At 30.3% G+C, this 19,684-nt stretch overlaps 2 protein-coding genes and 1 long non-coding RNA gene across 6 annotated transcripts in view; 2 read left to right on the top strand and 1 right to left on the bottom strand.

Moving 5' to 3' along the window:
- Nucleotides 1–1,694: 1,694 nt before the first annotated feature.
- LOC126837248 (uncharacterized) lies at nt 1,695–5,913 on the bottom strand. 2 transcript variants are annotated; one of them, XM_050571086.1, is made up of 3 exons: nt 5,688–5,913; nt 2,761–3,409; nt 1,695–2,226 (listed from the first exon to the last, which is right to left on the bottom strand). In XM_050571086.1, exons 1-3 carry the CDS (start codon nt 5,724–5,726, stop codon nt 1,967–1,969), a joined length of 948 nt encoding a protein of 315 aa, XP_050427043.1. In that variant the 5' UTR covers nt 5,727–5,913; the 3' UTR covers nt 1,695–1,966. The 2 variants fall into 2 exon arrangements, with proteins under 2 accessions (XP_050427043.1, XP_050427044.1); XM_050571087.1 differs by having other exon boundaries at nt 2,761–3,385.
- An 8,455-nt stretch (nt 5,914–14,368) lies between these two features.
- On the top strand, nt 14,369–15,907 carry LOC126837251 (uncharacterized). Its single transcript, XR_007685484.1, has 3 exons — nt 14,369–14,553; nt 14,640–14,773; nt 15,799–15,907. It is a non-coding gene; the product is annotated as an uncharacterized LOC126837251 (long non-coding RNA).
- Nucleotides 15,908–17,271: 1,364 nt separating this feature from the next.
- LOC126837243 (zinc finger protein ZFP2-like) overlaps nt 17,272–19,684 on the top strand; it is a 40,830-nt gene continuing 38,417 nt past the window's right edge. The window contains exons 1-3 of one of the 3 annotated variants that reach the window (XM_050571071.1): nt 17,272–17,480; nt 18,464–18,715; nt 19,313–19,537. In XM_050571071.1, the coding sequence (XP_050427028.1) occupies nt 18,507–18,715; nt 19,313–19,537 (434 nt within the window). In that variant the 5' untranslated portion in view covers nt 17,272–17,480; nt 18,464–18,506. Of the gene's footprint in view, nt 17,481–18,463; nt 18,716–18,790; nt 19,085–19,312; nt 19,538–19,684 lie in introns of those variants that run through there. The other 2 variants (XM_050571072.1, XM_050571078.1) reach the window with 2 other exon arrangements.

Genomic DNA, 19,684 nt, shown 5'->3' with positions numbered 1-19,684 from the left:
TCTTCGCATTGGATGGTCACGATTCCTCGGTTGTCGCCTTGGCTGGTCACGATTCTTCGGTTGTCGCCTTGGCTGGACACTTTTAGCGCTGCCCGTGAAGTACAAGGTCCTACTTCCATCTGTAATAAATAGTCATTCGAAACAAGTTCACGGGTTTTCTAGCTGTTAGTCGGCATATTAAAGTCATACGAGGACTGGGGCAGGATCTTCCTCGAGGCGGTTGACGGCAACAAGTTGGTCCGCGAGTTTCACGCAATGGGGACCACAGTTATCGGGGTACTCGTCTTCGTCGGTGGACCAAGACGAGCTGTAGTCGATTGCGTCGATATCTTCGTCGCTGGACACGCCGTCACTGGCGTCCGAACTATTATTATCGACCACATCCCGATTGGGACACAGCTCCTTTTGTTGGTCCGACGGGTTGTTCACGCAAGCCTTGTGGTAGTCGTGTATTTCCTTAAACAACTGGACCGTCGCACAACGTAGATTTGCCACGGTCTTCTCGGATGGAGGGTCGTAGAAGCGTCTGTTGCAATTCCTGGTCACCCTCAAGGTCCTGCACAACAGACGGACAAGAGGCTTACCAAAAAATTCTCTAAAATTTAGTACAGTCGAGAGGGACGGAAAGCAACTGGCACACCGCTCCTGACCCTAACCTTGGATCTCTCAATTACATCTCTATCGTTGCATTACTTGATTTTTGTGCACGTGAAATCTAACGGCGACTGTGCCGAGCTAACAATCTGCTGCAAACCAGCCGTGGACGTGGAAGGTTGGTCTTCTGGGGCGGCCGGCGCGAGTACAGGTGCCGGGTTCGGCGGAAGTTTTTTCAACATAATATAAGGTAACAGCAGACCACCTTCGGGAATTTGAGAATCGCCAGCTCCAAGGTTAACTTCCCCCGATGACATGTCTGTTGACGTATTGAAAAGCTAATTAAATTAAACTGATGTGTGGTAGTTTCTTAGTTAAAAGCAAACAGTCAGCGTTACTACAGACACACAAGTAAACATATTTATTTGTTTCCCACGTTGTGTCTCATAAAATTTGTTTCGTTATCATTGTCAGAATATGAGCCAAGCAGTAGACATGTTTGATGGTCGACTTTCCACCACCAGGCAGCGCTAACGGCTTCCTATAATAGTTTTCTAATTTATTACTATTATTGAGTTTTGACATTAAAACCGGTATTACAATAACTAATTTGTCGAATCGAAGAATCAACAAATCCAGTGGCCAAAAGTTATCGTTTCGTGACCTACTACTATTCATTCGTATTATTATTGTTAAACAACAAATTAACCATACCACCTGTCTGGTCTTTTGTAATCATGAATGATTGGCGTTAAGAAATAAAATAAATAACCTTTACAGACAGTGCCCCTTAATGTGACACCCCGACAACGCAGAATACAGTTATAATAATAACTATACAACAGACTTTTGATATGAAAAAGTGTCATAGTGTTATATAGACCACCTTGGATTATAAATATATTTATGATAGACAAATCGGTTATTTCAGCAAGACCTTTGTTTAGCATTATGCATATTTTCTAGAGTGCCAAAGACCTACATGTCTTAAGAAAATTTGTATTGTATGAACGTAACTATTAAAACTAATAGAAAACATTCACGTTTCGTTGGAATACATATTTTAATCGAGTATAAAATATTATGACAATTGAGTCGTTATAAAAATTATTGTTATCAATACAGCAATCATAAAGTTATATTAATACTAAATAAAAAACGATAATAATATATTAATAGTGTACAATCATAATTGTTTAAAATATACATTTTTTTTTTTTTGGTGGCCGTCATGTCATGAACAATATAAAAATATCCAAACAACACATAATAAATAAGCCACTACAAAGATTATGATGATGATAGAATTCATTTTTTTTTATAAAATATAATAATTATTAAAAAAAAATATATATTTGAATTAAAGAACAGCCTAATGAGATTCCGAGCTAGCGCTAAGCGTGGCCTTGACGGCGGCTTCGTGGGCCATTCTGATGGCCTCCAGCGACGGCCTTGCGTCTAGTTCGGGCAATGTGGTTTCTTCGTTGATGGGACGTCGTGGCTGGATGTTGTTATAGTAACGGGCCGTTTCCACGCAATCCACCGTCGGCGATGGACTCTTGTCGTGGACCTTAGGCTTGGCCGGCCGCAACGCCATCCGGACGCGGCGGGCCACGTTGGTCCAGAAGAAACCTATGCAGGGGCAAATAAACCTAGTTATTTACGCAACTCTACGGAAAACAATGTAATCATGGATATGTTATCTCTTATCACTTATCTCTTATCACATGTCTCTTATCTCTTATCATGTATCTTATCACTCGTCTTTTGTCTCTTATTATTTTTCTCTTATCTCCTATCTTTTATCTCTTAATATTTTTTAAAAATATTTTTGCATATTGTAACGCGAAAACGGTGACATAAAATGTTCGTTTATCCGGCCTAATAACATATCTATGTTAAAAACCGTCAAGAACCAAACAAGGGTTAGGCTACCGCTAACTCCATACATCGATGTTGGCCTCAGACACCTTTGTACACCTCTTTACACACCAGTTGCCCATTTACCACTTCATTCAACCTTACTTTATTGTATTCACAACATCTTCAATTTTGCAATTCTTCTCACACTTAAATTTCCCTACTCTGCTTACCATTTGAGGTAAGACTTTGTGATACGAAATAAGATAATATTACTGTACAAAGTCTTTGAAACCTATTGCTCACCTTTGTGCGTGGAGTCCGGACCGAAAGAAACCCGTTTCTTGGCCTTTTGACTGACGGGCGTCCCGTCGGGCAAGACGGCATGGCCGGGCGTCTGCTGCATAGGCGTCTGCTGCATGGGCGTTTGATAGAAACTGGGACTGGCGTTTTCCGACGGTACGACGACGGGCGTGACGGCATCCTCGACTTTGCAAACGGTATCGTTTTGGTGTGCTGTCGTGTACGGCGTGTACGGCGTGTACGGAATCGCGGGACTGCTCTCCGCCACGGGACGCAGCATGAGCCGCATGCCGCCCACGCTGGACCTGCGGGCCCTCAACACTTGCCGCCGGACGGGCGTCTCCTTCATGCGGACACCGCTGTCCGTCAACGACGGCCGTTCCTGTTCGGCGGCAACCGGGGCCGGCGTCCGGTGTCGCTTGCGTCCGTTGGCCGACCACAACGACGAGCCCGTGGCCGGGGCTGCCGAGTTGGCCGCCTGTAGTCTTTTAGGCACCGGAGCCACCGGCCGGAACCGGCGCTTGATCAACGCGGCCGGCGTGGCCACTATCAACGCGTGTTCCCGGCGCTCGTGATCGTGTCTGTGTTTCAGGCAACAGAACACCCGTTTGCACAGCGAACACCTCACCTGCAAACGATACGACCGGGTATTCTACGCCAACAATGCCGGTAACAATACAAAAATATTAGTAACGGCATTGAACAGTGTCCATCTTACAAGACTACAATACAGAGTGATGTTATACATTTTACTTTACAACAATTGTTCTAATGGAATATATATTTTAGCTAAAAAGTTTCAGTTCAAATATCTTATTAAATTAAATAGTTTACACTTTTCAAGCTAAAATTATCATTTTAAAGTGTAGTTTTAGAGGCTAAATTGAAATGCTAATTAAAAACTAATTAATAAATCTTGTTAACGACCATTCATAATTGGTGTTACATCATACCGCTTTCAATAGGTTAAATTAAAATATCGGTTTCTATTTTAAATTTAAAAGTAACCCTCTTAAACTATCCTTTAAAGGACCAATTTTTATTATTTTTATTATTGACCATTCAATAGAAAAACGATTTCATTTGAAAATTTCTTAGCTAAAATAATTTGTTCACTAAAAAAGTTGTTGTAAAGTAAAATTTCCATCACGTTACATAGTAAATATTTAAAAAAAAAACAGTTTAAACATTTATATTTTTATTGTACAATTATTTTGAAAACTATTTTCTTCTTATAAGTTTTTAAATAGACTATTTTCTAATTTTAACAATGTTAGTCATTACTCGAATAATGTTTTATTTAAATGATTTTTTTTTAATTAAATAACTGTCAAAAGGGCCAACTTGGGGCTTAATGAGTAATTTTGGGCATATAATGCCTCTATCTGGCCTAAGTTTAAATTTTTTCCGAAATATTAATTATTTTTTTTTTTTGTAATAATATAAACAATTAATTAGCAAAACGGAATTAAATATGGAACTTCCATACATATAATAATACAATATAAATAAATATATCCTTCCAAGTCAATATTAGTATTAACTATTAGGTATTATGATTTGTCAAATTATGAAATTTTTCAGGCGGCCTGTTTTTTTAACAATTATTGTAAAAAATCTCATAATAATTGAAATCAGAATTTTCTCATTTTCTCTGACTTTAGACATCTTCATTAATAACAAACCTGCATAATTTCAGTAATTTATTTCATATATCACTGGAATTATCAAATTATTTTATGTCATTTTTATTTTAATGAAAAATCAATTAATAATGTTAAAAATTAAATATTGTTTAACGGTGGATTTATTCGATTTACTCAAAATCTGATGATAGGTAACACAAATATTTTATAAAAAAAAAAATGTTAAGTGTGAAAAATGTAATTGATATGATTAAAATGATTTGTTAAATGCAAGTAAAACAGTGTAAGTAAGAAAACGTTGTACTTTTATTAATAGATAAATTTGTAAAATTATGTACACACTTAATAAATTTAAAAAAAAATCCTTTCTTCTCTATTTCATAAATTAAAATTTTCCTCCAATAAACTATAAAAATATGTTCTCTTTTATTTAAACTTTATAAATACTTTTTATAACAGTAGCACATAAGTGAACATTTTTAATAATATAATACCAAATATCCTAACAGTACTTTTTTTCTATAAAGAAGTAAATTTATTTATTTTTACTTAAATTATCAATGTTGTTTATTTTGTATACGAAATCGTGTTAACTTTTAAGTTAAAGAAAAGGTACAATATTAACTTAATCACTTAAGAAAAGTAAAAAATAATTTTCAAGACACATCAGGTTCAGGTGCCGTTTTAATATATTTTTTCAATTTAAAAATATTACTCAAAAACCTGGTAACCGATCAATCCACAGTAGTACAATATGTATCGTTCATTGTAAAAGTGAATTAGGTATCTCTTTGTAATTGAATTTTGATATAACGAGCTTTTTGTAAATTTATGTGTAGAAAAAACAATACAAGTCTTCATCCAGTGTTTTCTAGTGTTGTTTCTATTTTTATAATGAAAGGTATGACTAAATGTGACTCCATTAAACAAAAATATGTATATTTTAAACATTTGGAGTTACACCACTTTTACAGCGAACGACCCATATATTACAGTCAAAATTATTAACTTTTGTCTAACTGTTTGAAAACAGTTGATTATTTTCATTAATTACTTACATGGTGGTTTAATAAAAATAAAATATATAATAACCGTGTTTTATTCAATATATATATATACATAATATTTTTTGGTGTAGATTGATTTAGTGAAGTGTTACATTAAAATATAATACAAGTTTATGTATGTATATGTATTTTAATTTTTTTTAATTTTTAACTATCATTTATATTACCATAATAATATGCAACGCTCAGTCGACCGTAAGTATGTATAGACACTTACCGCAAAGCCTTGATTCATTTTCGCAAACCGCTCAGACATTAATGTTGCAAATGCGTTACAGAAAAAACTTTAGGCGTCAAAAAAAATATATATTCTAAATAATAATTAAAATAATAATAATGGAATTGAATTAAACAAAAGTATCGACTTGGCGATAATATCAATCCGAAATGTCAGCGCGTTAAAAGGTCTGTCCGATTGCCCAAAGCACCGTCGCTTATCTCGGTAAACCGGCGGCCACGACCAACAGGTGGTGGTAATCAACAGGTATATTGTTATTATTATCTCGACGACTTCGTATTCCATATTATTATTATTATTATTATTATTATAGATGCGTTATTTTATAGATACGATGAACGAATATTGTAGGCCGGACGACGGTCGTCAATGACCGAACTGGCCGAATTTAAACCCGAAAATCCCATTCGGCGGTATAATATTATATTATTTAATGTTGTTATTATTTTTTCTCATTGTATTGTTATATTATTATTGTTTACTGACCGTGTGTTTACTCTGCACTCGAATCGTCCACCGTACCTGCAACATAAAAATAATAATACAGCTGTTGTTATTGCTCGAGACTCGAGCACGGTTATAATATTATGTTGCTAAGTCAACAGATCGATGTTCGGCTTATAGTGAATTTGACTGCTAAAAACAATACCTAGGGCATTCAATAATAGGTGCGAATTTGTTTATAATGTATATTATACACTGTACAAACCCTATAAAAAGGGTCATCCGAATTATTGCATGCAACAGAATCATTGATTCATCTAGAAACCCGTTTTGTATTTTCTTCAAAAAACCCGCCTTGCGCTGATTAATTTTACAAAGGCTGTATTCAAAACTAAGAAACCAAATTTTCACACAGTGTAGACAAAAACATTGCCTGTGCTCTACCATGGCCCTTTTTTAAATATTTCAACCAGTAAATAAATAATTATTTAATTAAGAAAGGACTTTATTAAAAATTATAAGCGAAATTTATTAAAACCACTTTTTTCTTAAATATTGCCTATACAAAACTCCTTAAAAATTGGCCGGTACCCAATAGCCTTAAATGTTATCATTTTAAAGGACTTTATTTATTTATTCGTATGGCATTTTAAAGGACTATAATAATAGAATAAGCTTCAAGGTATTGTATTTAGTTTAAATATTTTTTTTTAATAAGTAAACGCCTTTTTAGTTTTTTTTAAATTAAAAAAACAGACAAAATTTCGACAACATCGGATGGGCTAAATTTAATTCTTTAAAGCGTTTTTTTTTTTTAATTTTCAGTTTCTCGTAGTTAAACGAATTAATACTTGCAATTTTTTTAATATTAAAACCAAATTTTTTACATAAAAAATCAAAAATCGGCTTCCTACATAACATAGTAAAGTAGCCAAAGAACACGAATTTCTTTACAGAATTTAAATCGGACCATTCTAAGTAGTCGACATTTTGTCTGCCTTTTTGGTGTAAGACGTTAAAAAAACAGAACGAATGCAAATACCCATCATATTAGATTTACTAGGATATACTAGGTTGATAAAAACAACATCAACGTTTACGTCACACCCAGCCCAGTCTATTCCTTTGAATGCTTAAACTCCAAAATGATTTATCCACATCCCAATATTACCATTTAAAATAATATTTTTAACTTAAATATTAATCATAAATTTTTATCGTAAAACATTACAAGGGTTCTATTTAAAACTTATTGATCTAAAACGAAAAATGATTGTAACATGAAATTTGTATATAGTATACACAGGGTTATTCAAAACCTTAATTTTTATGAATATAGTGGTTGTTTTTGTTGAGTTTTTTTAAGAGATTTTATTTTATTTGTCGGAGGTCTGCAAATCGGTTTCGAACGAGGAATGAGAAAAGATCTCATTTATTAAGCCTTTGAATGATTTTTTAAAACTAATTTCAAATAAAGCTTTTTATTCTATTTTCTTTGCTGATTTCAGAACTGGTCTTGGAATTGAGATTTATTTGTTTTTCAAGAACAATGGAAGATGTGAAAATTGTAGTATTTTTAACTTTGAAGACGATTTCAAAAATAATGAGACCAGATCGGGGATTCAGTGGAAAAAAACAAATTTTGATTTCATTGTTATACATTTTTCTACCAAATAACAACAAGTAAATTGTTTTAGCCAATTATTTGTTATGTTGGCTTGTTTTAGTTATTATTTAACAACACTAATTACAAAACTTGTTTTTAAACTTTATACCTGCGGATTTGTCGCATCAACATATTTGTATCCCAACAAACCTACTAAACTCCAATTCTGTAGCTTTAAAATGAATTTATACAATTATTGTTAATATATCTTGAACGATTTTTAGAGGGTGACCGTCGAGGCCAAGGTTGATTGTTTTTATAATACATATATACGTACCTATATTGTTTTGTGTAAAATTATTAAATAGTTACAAGTTAAACGATATTGTAATTTATTATTTAACAATAAAAACCTTTGTTCGCGACGATTTTCAATGCAATTTAATATTTGACCGTCGTCGACTACAACACCGACAAGCGATAGAAATTATTTGTAGTAAAACCTAAGTAATATTATGAAATACAAATGAAATATTCGCTTAGATTGTCGCACAATCTATTGTCTATATTATTATTCTACTTTACCTGGTCACTCCAGACATCCGTGCTCAATATTCATCTATCTTAATCAAAGCTCAACACTAATTTCCATATATTATGATTTGCCTAAATATATATATAGTTTTATCAGCATTTGCCTTTTCCTTTAAAAATCGCTTCCATGCCACATAACAACCTATTGTTGCCCTTTCTCTATAATCCAAACACACTCTATTCTGTTCAATTCTTCCATAAATTCGAATAAAATTGTACTTGAATAAGAGTTGATATCATTAATCATTTTTTTTTTTTTTAATAGAAAATATTTGTTTTTTTTTTTGTTACTCGATAGGTACTGAACTTATTCGAAACATTTTTATTATTTTTATTTTAAAACAACAATAATTTATAGTTAAATAAATCCTTGAAAATTCAGTGACTGTGAGTATTAGGTCAGTATTTTTTTCAGGTACCTATTTTTTCCAATTTAATATTCACAATAGCTTTTAATAAATTATATATTAACTAGAAATTAATGTTGTGATCAGCAAAAACGATTGTTATTTTATTGCCCGTTATTCCTATTGAATTCGTATTCGTGAATAATTAAATGATAATTTTTATTAGAATAGCATAATTACTGTTCAAATAAATATGACGTATTAATGAATAAATAATATTTTATCATCGCCCGTTGTAGACATAAGCTATAAATCGACTATTGTTAGTAATATTATAAAAGGTCGGCTTAAGTCTTAACCAACCCTACACATTTTTTTTTGGCTTTAATTTGAACAAAAATATTCTTCGAACCATATTTTGGACACACCTTCTACATCTTCAGATCTTCTTCATCATTCTCTCGGACGTCTGAATTGTCATTTTTCGTCAGTTAAATATTATATTTAAACGAGTATAGACGAGGTTAGGCGAGACTATCGCTTCGAAGTCGTTACACAATCTTCGGGTGCCCATCTCGTTTTAATATCAGCAGTAGGCGGCTTGTTTTTCTGCATGTGATTTCATAACACACACAATATCAGAGTACATAGCTGCTGTTACACTTTGATTTGTATTTGTATAATAATAATATATTATAGGTACCGACGTACGATATTATGATAATATCATAAAAACCCTTGTAGACGAATGAAATGTATTATTACAGGCGTGTGTCCGGCCTTACCTGGTTAGTGGCGACGATAAAATGGGAGTGACTGAATAATATTAAAAAATAAAATAAAATTAAGTAAAAAAACGACGAGGGTTAGGCGTTTGACACGTCGTAAAGTAGAGCACGCGTCATGTGCACATCCGCCGGGTCCGACCTTGACACTTATGTGGTGGCCGACATTTCCATGGCGACGGCACTCTTCATTACATGCAAATAATCGAATGCTTATAACATTAGAAAAAAAGTCGTTTTATTACAATATATTATAATACAATTGTTGGCGATTCAAATAATAATTATAAGAGTTTCCGTCACACAGACAGTGGTACGTATTAAAATAGCGGCTTAAACGAGTACTACAGATTGGATGAAAGCAGAAGGGTCGCTTTCGATATAAACAAAAAAAGTGACGGGCCCATTTAGTATTATATGTATAATGTTATATATATTTACACAACAATTAATAACATTGTATAGATATTATAAAGCCTTAAGAAAATGGTACAAAAATAATTATATATCACCTTCACCTTTTATGTTTTTTTCCTTTTCCATGTTAATTTTATTCTTATAAACTTGTATTTCAAAGTTGTATCTATTGTAATATAAAAAGTATACTTTTAGCTTCGATGCAATAGCTGACAAGGGATTGTATTTACAATGAGGTGTTTTTATTATTTTTAAATTTTTGTGTCTACACCCACGATATCTTTTAAGCCACTTACAAGATTTCAACGTGTAGCAGCTCTCAAGATCAGAAATCTTACTTGTATGGTACTTTAATAGACAAAAAATTTAAAAAGTTCAACCCTTCCCCGTCAAAGTTTATATTTTTTCAACTTAAAATTACGGCGCTTCATACCTTTTTTTCAAAATATTCCAATTAGTTCCAAATTTTTATTGAATATTCTTAAGAAATAGTACTACCGACAAACGTTGACAACCTAAACAATTATCGTACACCCTTTCTCCTAGAAGGAGTGGTTTTTTTTTTTTGCTTTTTCATGCAAAATTATAGGGGTTTATGCGTTTATTTAAAAGTGATTTTATCACTTTCAGTTATAATAATTCCTGTAGACCTGTGACCTCTCCATCCCCACTATGCCTCGACCCCACTGTACTAGCTTGTTTTTTATATTGAAATTTTTTTAACGGTTCAATTATTGTAATTTTCATTAGCTGTTCTCTTTTAAAATTTATATAGAGAATAGGGGTTACTTAAAATTATTTTTGGTTGCACCAAACGTTTTATTTTAAAGTAAACTTAACTTTGAAGTTTTCGACTTTAGTCTGTAGTAGATTTCTTTTAAATTGAAAATCATATTAAAAAATTATATTTTATATTTTAAATTATGATTAATTTAAATTGGACAGTGATTTTTTTTCTTATTATCTTTTGTTTGAGAAACATTACAGCTCAACAATTAAACATATGGGTAACAAATAAAATGTTAAAAGTAAATATAAGAAAAGTAGTATGTGCATACTAAAATTATTATGAATGACAAAATATGTATTAACGTTGGCTAAGTATTAAGCGATAAAGCGATAATTACATTACTATTACAATAAAAAAGAGAAACAAATAAAATTGAAAAATTTTATTAAGCCAGCTCGACGGCTCAACGATTAAAGACATATCTCCAAGCAAAAGTAAAAAATTAATATAAAAAGCACATGTTTTTTTTTAATTTATCTAAGGCCATCATAACGTCAAAACATATTGCAAGGAAAGACATGACTTTTTAATCGTCTAGTTTTTTCTTAGTGTTATAATTCAATTTTTTTCGTAGGTAAACGAAAATATGATTTGGAAAATAATATTTTTGTTGGCGTGTTTTAACGTATTAATAAAAGCTGGTCAGTTATTAACTAGAAATAAAAAGACGGAAAATTTTCCAAGAGAGGTAAATATAATCGACTAATGTCTTTAAATTTTTTTTTTTTAGTAGGTATACAATTTATATTATGTTATTCATAACCCCACAAAACGTTTTTCATTCTTATGTTAAAAAATTAAAGTAATTTTCTAACACCACATTCTCTCGCCCATCGTGGTGGTTTTTTTTTTGCTATCTATTTGATAAGTATATGTATACACTATACTCATAACAATATGTATAGTATTTCGAAATTACTACTCAAAATAGCTAACGACACTATTTTTGGGATTTCACTGCGGGTAATGTCACATTAGATGACTTCTTCCAGGCCAAATGCATGGGAATATTTTTCCAGATTCGTATTCAGCATAAAAAGTACTATTCGTTAAAAAAAAATTCAAAAAATAGTTTCTGCAAATATTTTTGCAAAGTTTAAAATAATAAAAATAATAACTGATTCAAATATTTCAAAATAATAACTTCAAATCGATAGCTATGAATTATTACGGACATTTAAATGTCTAATCTCCCAAACCATGTGAATTTATTGCAGATTCCTAAACATTATTTAAAATCACTATCAATTCAATATGAAGACCACAAGGCAAAAACGATGAAATACCTCCTTGGGGAGGTGTGTCGAACCTTAAATAATTTTCGACCACATAGTGGATTTCATAGTTTTTTCCTTGTTTATATTATGTATTGTTTTTGCCTCATTATAATGCCTATTATAATCTATAAAAAATTCTATAAAATAATAAAATTCAAAATACATTGTTTTATTCTCATTCAAAAATACTTATGACAGATTAAAAATAAACATTTCATTTCAAACAATTCAAACATTATTAAATTGAACGAATCAGTTAAGGGAATTGCATGCGGTCTGTTATTAAGGAGTTTTGTATAGGCAATGTTTAAAAAAAAAAAGATTTAATAAATTTCGAACAGCTCGATTAATTTACCGGTTAATTTGTATAAGCTTCATGGTATTATTTTTAATTTAAATAATTTTGTCTATGAGTAAAAGCCATTTAAGTTAATATAATAGTACATTTTTTGGCCATCACACAGGCTGAACCAGTTTTCAGATTACTTATCGGAAAGTAATCTGAAAACGGATTTGAATTTGTCATGAAGTTTACTTGAGATCGGTCAGCGTAGTTTTTTGATATCTTATTCCTACTACACATAAAACACGGTTGAATATTTTATAAAATTTCAAATTTTGAAATAAAATTTGTAAATGGTTAAAATTAAAAATTAAAAAAAGTGCTCTGACCGATCTTAAGTAAACTTCATGACAAATTCATATCTGTTTTTAGATTGCTTATCGAATCATTGATTCAACCTGTGCGATGGACAAAAAATTATGTGTTTTGGCTGAAAAAACGGTCGGTATCCAGGGGCCTTAATAAGAATAATATTTTCTAATAAATAATCATTTGTTTCTCTTCTGTTTATATAATTTAACATGATAATTTTCATGCTGTATTTAAAAAAATAATAATAATTATTATTATTACTTTTTTTGCGATTGACACTTATAACCTTTTACAAAATGCATGTCACACTAACCTTATAAGCAGTGTTGAACAAAGACAATTTTGTAATTATCTAAACGAGATTATAGATAGCATGCGTATTTTTAGCATCGATGCAGAGCTAATAATAATAATATGTTGTAATAATATATTTTATTTGACAAACAAAATTAATACAGCATAACGAATATATTAATCTTATTGAATAAATTAATGAAGCTGTTATAGTTATTTTATCACTTGCGACTTGTGTATAATGGTAGGTATGTATTAAAAAAAATGTTTATGCAAGATAGATCTTATTGAGAATACTGTACCTAATATGTAGGTTTGTAAAACCAAATGATAAACTGAAGCTTTTATTAAAAAAAGTATTACATAAATCAATTACAATGAAACCAGGCACAATAGAATTATATTAATAAGCGCAACTAAACCTACATTTTAGGGGGTGCTAAAACTATGTATACCTGAATAATAATTCTTACCTTCAATTTTCAAACTATTAAATATAATATAAAATATTTGAAAACAAAAATATTCTAAAAAAATAAATTTCAACAGAATATGAACATTATTAGAATTTTACGCGTATAAACCAAGGATTGGGCCTTGAATTTTTGGGAGTGCTAATTTTGAGTCTGGGGGTGATAAAGCCCATGATTATATCATACTGTATTTTATTTTTTGGTTATATTGCGCTAGGCAGTTGTCTTATAACTTACAGAGTTGTGCTGTGTGATTTCGTTCAATGGTATTTATACTGAAACAAATGGTTTCTAATGGTGGTCAACTCCATTATAAGTACAACAAGATTAGAGACTGGTACCTATTTATAGAACCTTTTGCCATATGGTAAATTATATAGAACAAATTTAGGTATAATATTATTCAGCACTGGACCCCACTTAGGTAATGCCTTACTGTGGTGGATTTTTACTATTTGAAGCGTTTGATTGTGATAACATCGCATTCAGTTTTAATAAATGCTTGATCCAACTTGGCTAACTTCTTTTGTACTGATTTATACTGTACTTACTTTGAACTGCGATGGTTTGAATTGTACTGGTTATGCATTGTACTGAATTATCCTGTGCTTGGTTTTTGAATTTCCATTTCAAAGAGCGGCAAGTGGATAAGGCTGAACATCGCGACCAAAACGGATTATAAATCAACTACTAACTACTTCAAAATTATATTTTGAACAACCGCGTTTGTGTATTTTGCAAACCGCCTTTGAATTATTTACCTCCAGTGCATTCTACCACAGATTAGATTTTATCTTATCAGTGGTTCTACCTTCAACTGCGACCGCTGCTGTTATCACTTATTGCACACACACACATCATTATAAATTAGTATTAGTTGTCATACAATTCTATGTATGTGGTTTTTGTAGTTATATGTAGTAATATTTTTTCATATATACAATTTTTTAATATGTTGTTGTCTCGCCTAAAGTGAGCTTTATTATTTAATTTTATCGCAACGAAATAGATCTCTATTTTGTCACGAAATGTATTAAATTTACATATATTCCACATGTGTTTATATAGTATATTATAAAAAAAAATCATTCTTTATTTGTGTGATTTAATACATTGTTTTGTGTCTAGAGATCGGAGCCTTAACTGGCGGTCTCGTCGCCTGTGTAATAGTGATATTATCATTTTAATTATTTTTTCATAAAAAATTATTTCTTATAATTTACAACTTATGTGTTTGATATTATTACAGTTGAATAAGTTAATACTAATTAAGTAATAGTATTTATTATTCTTATTAAAGTCTACAGTGCAGTCAGAAAAAAAAATTGCCCGACGCATAACAAAATTACAGTGTCAACTTAAAATACCAGAAAAGGTCTAGAGGTGAATTATACTTTAATACCTATAACATTCTTGTCGTTAAAATTAATTTAACTAATTAATAAAAGTGTTAAATAGTCAAAATTAGACCAAAGGTAGGTAATAATATCCGTTATAATACATGCAAAAATACGTAATTTCTGTAATTAAAAAAATGTGTCTTCTTATTAACACACTGATAGATACAACAATATCATACACAATAAATTGTATACAATTATATGTATGCGGTTTTTGTAGTTATATGTAGTAATATTTTTTCATATTTACAATTTATTAATTTAAGAGGACGCTACGCCGCCTATTTCTAAACAGTATAGGCAATTTTTTGCCAATTTGTTTACAAATCTTAATTAAGAGTTTGAACTATAGTGTATACTTATTACAATAATGAGGATACTTCATTGATTGCCATTTTTTTTCAGACTATCACAGTCATTTCTATAGGATAAATTACAATTTTTGTCCTAACAAAACTGCTTTGTGTGGAACTAGTATGTGGGGCCAGTATTAACAGTAGGTTAACCAAATTTTCAAAATATATAGAGAAAAATTCTATCTAGGCCATAGTGTTTTTATTTTTTTTATATTATATTTAATATTTTTTTATAAGCAAAAGAAAAAAATGAAAAAATAATGAATAATTTTGATTATGTTTAAGTTATCAAAAAACTAAAAACGCTACAGCGTTTAAACTATTAATCTATTATCCTATTAAAAAATGTAACAAAATGCATTTTTCATTTAAAATATTTTTAAAAATTATAGTCTTATTAAGTCATTGAGTTGATATGATTATTGACTATAATAAAATACAATACTCTGTTTTTTTCTTACTTTACTACAATCAAAAGGTGGACTATACATTTTTTAATATTTTTTTAAAAAAAGTTATGTTTTATAAGGCCACACTAGATCCATCCGTTAGTATAATTTAAAAATACATAATGTCAATAAAAATGATGAGTAATATGTATATTTTTTCTACAATATTCTAATTTGTTTGTTTGACAATGTTTGTATTGTAGTGACAATGGATGCAGATGGATGGACAGACACAGCCGACTGTTCAAATATGACGTGTGCCTAAAGTCATCAAATTGAAACAATAATAAATAATTTCAGTATCTATTAGACATTTTTATTTATATTATAACTTATTGTTTTAATTAAAAATAAAATAGTATTTAAAAAAAAAATGATTTTATACACATTTTGTTGCAATCAATTTAGTATAGTTAGATCAAAGACTGTACTAAAATAACTCATCTATACATATCAATAGGTTATAGGTAACTTAAAGCTTCAGGTTAATATCACAACGATATACCATGCTCTATTAATAATATTAATTAAAAATATTGATGGAGTGAAATCAGAGAAATATCTCTACTGGCATACGCATCTACTGCAGCTCTCACGCTTACTACTTTAATTAACTATCATATTTTAATATTTAGGTGTTTTTAATTACTTCATTGTATTTTAGAGACCGGTATACTCATTAAGTAGCTTTGGTATAGGAAATTTATCGCATTATTAAAATTAAATCTAAAATTTAAGTGTATACAGGTTTTGTATAATCACAACTATGTGTGTGTAAATGTATGATGAGAACATTTTGAAGATTTCTAGACATAGGTACTAAATAATTAAAGACATCTGACACTAATAACATTGTTATGGGTATAACATTATAATTTGATCCTGAGTATTAGGAACATATAAACTTTTTAAAATTAATTTAAACAGTCATAGAAATATGCGTGGTATAAAAAATCTGGACGTAGGTACGTCATGTTATGTTATTATTTCTTTTTACAAACTTTAATTTTAAAGAAAACAGTTTTTTAATGGAAGAAGCTAATTTATTTTTCGTTCCTTAATGCGCAAGTCGGAGATCATTTAATAATATTACAATTAAAGAAACCATAATAAGTGAGTGTCGCAAAGACAGCGACAATACGATACAACCAAGTTAAGTTTGCTGAATTTTAAAAATCGATTAAATGGTACTAAACCTTTTCAGTTTTTAACTTGTTGTCACTTTCTGAAGTGTCTACTGAACCGATTAAAAAAAAAAATGCTATGTTATAAAGTAGCCAAAGAACTCGTTTGTCTTTACAGAATTGAAAATGTATTGGACCATCCTATGTGGTCGATATTTTGAATGGCTTTTTGGTCTAAAATAAACCTAAATGGCTTTTGCTCTTTGAAAAAATTAAGAAGCTTATACAAATTAACCGGTAAATTAATAGACATGGTCGAAATTTATTAAAACCTTTTTTTTTCTTCTCTTAAATATTGCCTTTATAAAACTCCTTAAAAACAGACCGCATGCAATACCCTTAACAATAAGAATACTACCTATTGCAACAGAACAAATTGTTTGGTTTAAATATTTACCTTCACCGATTTCTACCTCCAGCCGACAGCTGCAGCTTTCGATGACGCCGTCGTTATCACTTGTTTCACAAACACAATATCAATCATCATATTATCAAAATATGATGGGTATGTCTGCAAGTAAAATGATTAACGATTTAAAGTAATCAAGTAACTCCGAATTCTGATTTATGTTGCAAAAATGTTGTTGTGTGTATTTCGTGACTGACGTAAAACAAATAAAAAGATGTAGTGTGTGGTTTTATACCTACTGTTTTAGGATTTTTAAATTCATTACCAGCAATCTCAATGTAGTTGTGTAATAGTAAGTTTATTTTAACTTAAATTAATTAGTAATTAACAGTTAGTGGACTTTTTAAAAAATCCGAATTATTTACATTTCATTTATTTTAGACTTGTAGAGTTAGCGCTATCAACGGGCGTAGGTATAATCATTTTTGATAAGTAGTGGGACACATTCTTGTAATTTTTTTTTTTTTTTAATAGTGAGTTTTATTTACAGTCCATGTTAATAATATAAAGCCTAATATTTAGTAAGAGAAAAATGGAAACTTTTTTTCTGTAGAGGAAAACTGTCATAATTAAATGAAAAATTATTACGCCCAGTGGCATTTTCTGATTTAGGTCCCTAGGCGTCAATGTGTTATAAATTAAGAAAATCCTCCTTATTGGGAAAAAACCTAAACATTATACATAAGTATATTTATCAACATATTATTTAATAATAACTTATTTGCATACATGCCACAAATATAATAACAATAGTATTTTAACACTAACAGTTAAATCAGTGTCACAAGAGAACACAACCAATGAGGGTGCTTGTTATTATTTTCTTTTTTGTAATCCAAGCAGACATACGACCACTGTCGGCTAGTCGTTAATTACATTTTCAATGCTTTGATCTAGTATTAATATTACTCCCAAGTTGACCGAAAAAATATGAGAAATTACGTTATCAGGTATATTAGGTACTACCAGTTGTTGATGATAATATAAACGTTCTCAACGACATGTATAAGACAATTATATACAGATACACACATACATTTTGTAGCCTGTAGGGTTGTTGTTTACTCACAACTTATACACCCAGAGAAAACACCACTGATTATGGCTAAGTTTGAATTAATTATTTGTGTCGGTTAAACAAGTATTTCATTTTTAAAGAGTATGCTATAAAAAGCCGGCCACCACCGTGTTCTATTTAAACTCTAGCTACAGTCATTCTTAAAAATGAATTATGAGTTTTTGTCCTAATTTTTTAAAGTATGCTTTGTATTTTAGAGTTCACGTTAGCGAGAAACAAATCAAGAAATTCGAAATTAAAATGGAAGTCTCCTACAAGACCACAATCAAAATTGAAAAAGAAGACATTCAGCCAAAAGAGGAACTTGATGAAGGAAATGAGCTGTCGTGGGAGCAGTGTAACAAATATCTTGAGACAAAAACAAATCCTACTTACTTTGAAACATCATATGATAGTCGTGAGATGATTCTGAACCATCTTCAAGAAACAATAGACGAGGATGAATCCAAGTAATATAACTTTTCAAACAAAATACATTAAATACATTTTTTTGTTTAAAAAGCAGTAATGTGATTTAAGATATTGTGAATTACTTGGCTTAATATAAGTAAAGATATATTTTCTGATACACTGCAGTAATTTTGTGCTGTTAGCGTTTATACAATTAGAATGTTTTTTTTTTTACCTAGTATATTCGATAATAATTCATGAACCTATAAAAACGAACTAAGTATTTAAATAAAGTTAAATGCTGAACTAGTAGTTTAATATTTTTCATAAAATAAATATTTAATGTTAACATGGAAGTTAACAAATCCAGTGATATATTTTGTAAATAATCACCGCAGTCCACAACACTTCTTGCCATCATTCGTCTGGTAAGTACAAATTAAAAACTGACCCCCACTATCTACCCAGGGTGCAAAGTTCAATTAAGACATCAATTTAGCGCGGCGACAATAATGTTTATATTTAATAACAGTTCATGTAGCTTTAAGGCGGTCAAAGGTTTACTAGTAGTATATTATATATATATTTTTTAGATTAAAAATTTGAAGTTATCATGCAAGTTCTCCTGCTAATTGTTTGTATATTTTGTGTTTTAGTCTTAATAAAGTGGGAGATGAGTTGAGAATTAAAATTGAAAAATGCGAAACGGACGATTATTACAATGAAACCATGTTTAAAGTAGAAGACAATAAACAGTGGATAGAGCAACTTAACAACACTTTTGAGATAAAAACAAATCCAAATTCCATTGAGAACTCTTACAACTGTAGTGTGATAAATCACAGTGGTGCTCAAAAAATTATCAACAGTGATGCATACAAGTAAAATAATTTTTAAAATAAAATATTTTAAATACATTATGTTATAAAATATTAATAATGTGATTAAGATGTGGATAAGCATTCGATGATGAATCACTAGGTGTTTATAAATGTTTTTAATTTAAATTTAATACTATGCCATGTTCT

This window comes from Adelges cooleyi, unplaced genomic scaffold, assembly GCF_023614345.1.
Source record: "Adelges cooleyi isolate 19-005CV unplaced genomic scaffold, UGA_ACOO_1.1 ACOO_flye_CR_arks_rails_tigmint_CR_PRNA_247, whole genome shotgun sequence".
NCBI lineage: Eukaryota > Metazoa > Arthropoda > Insecta > Hemiptera > Adelgidae > Adelges > Adelges cooleyi.
This window is presented reverse-complemented; position numbering and strand designations above follow the sequence as displayed.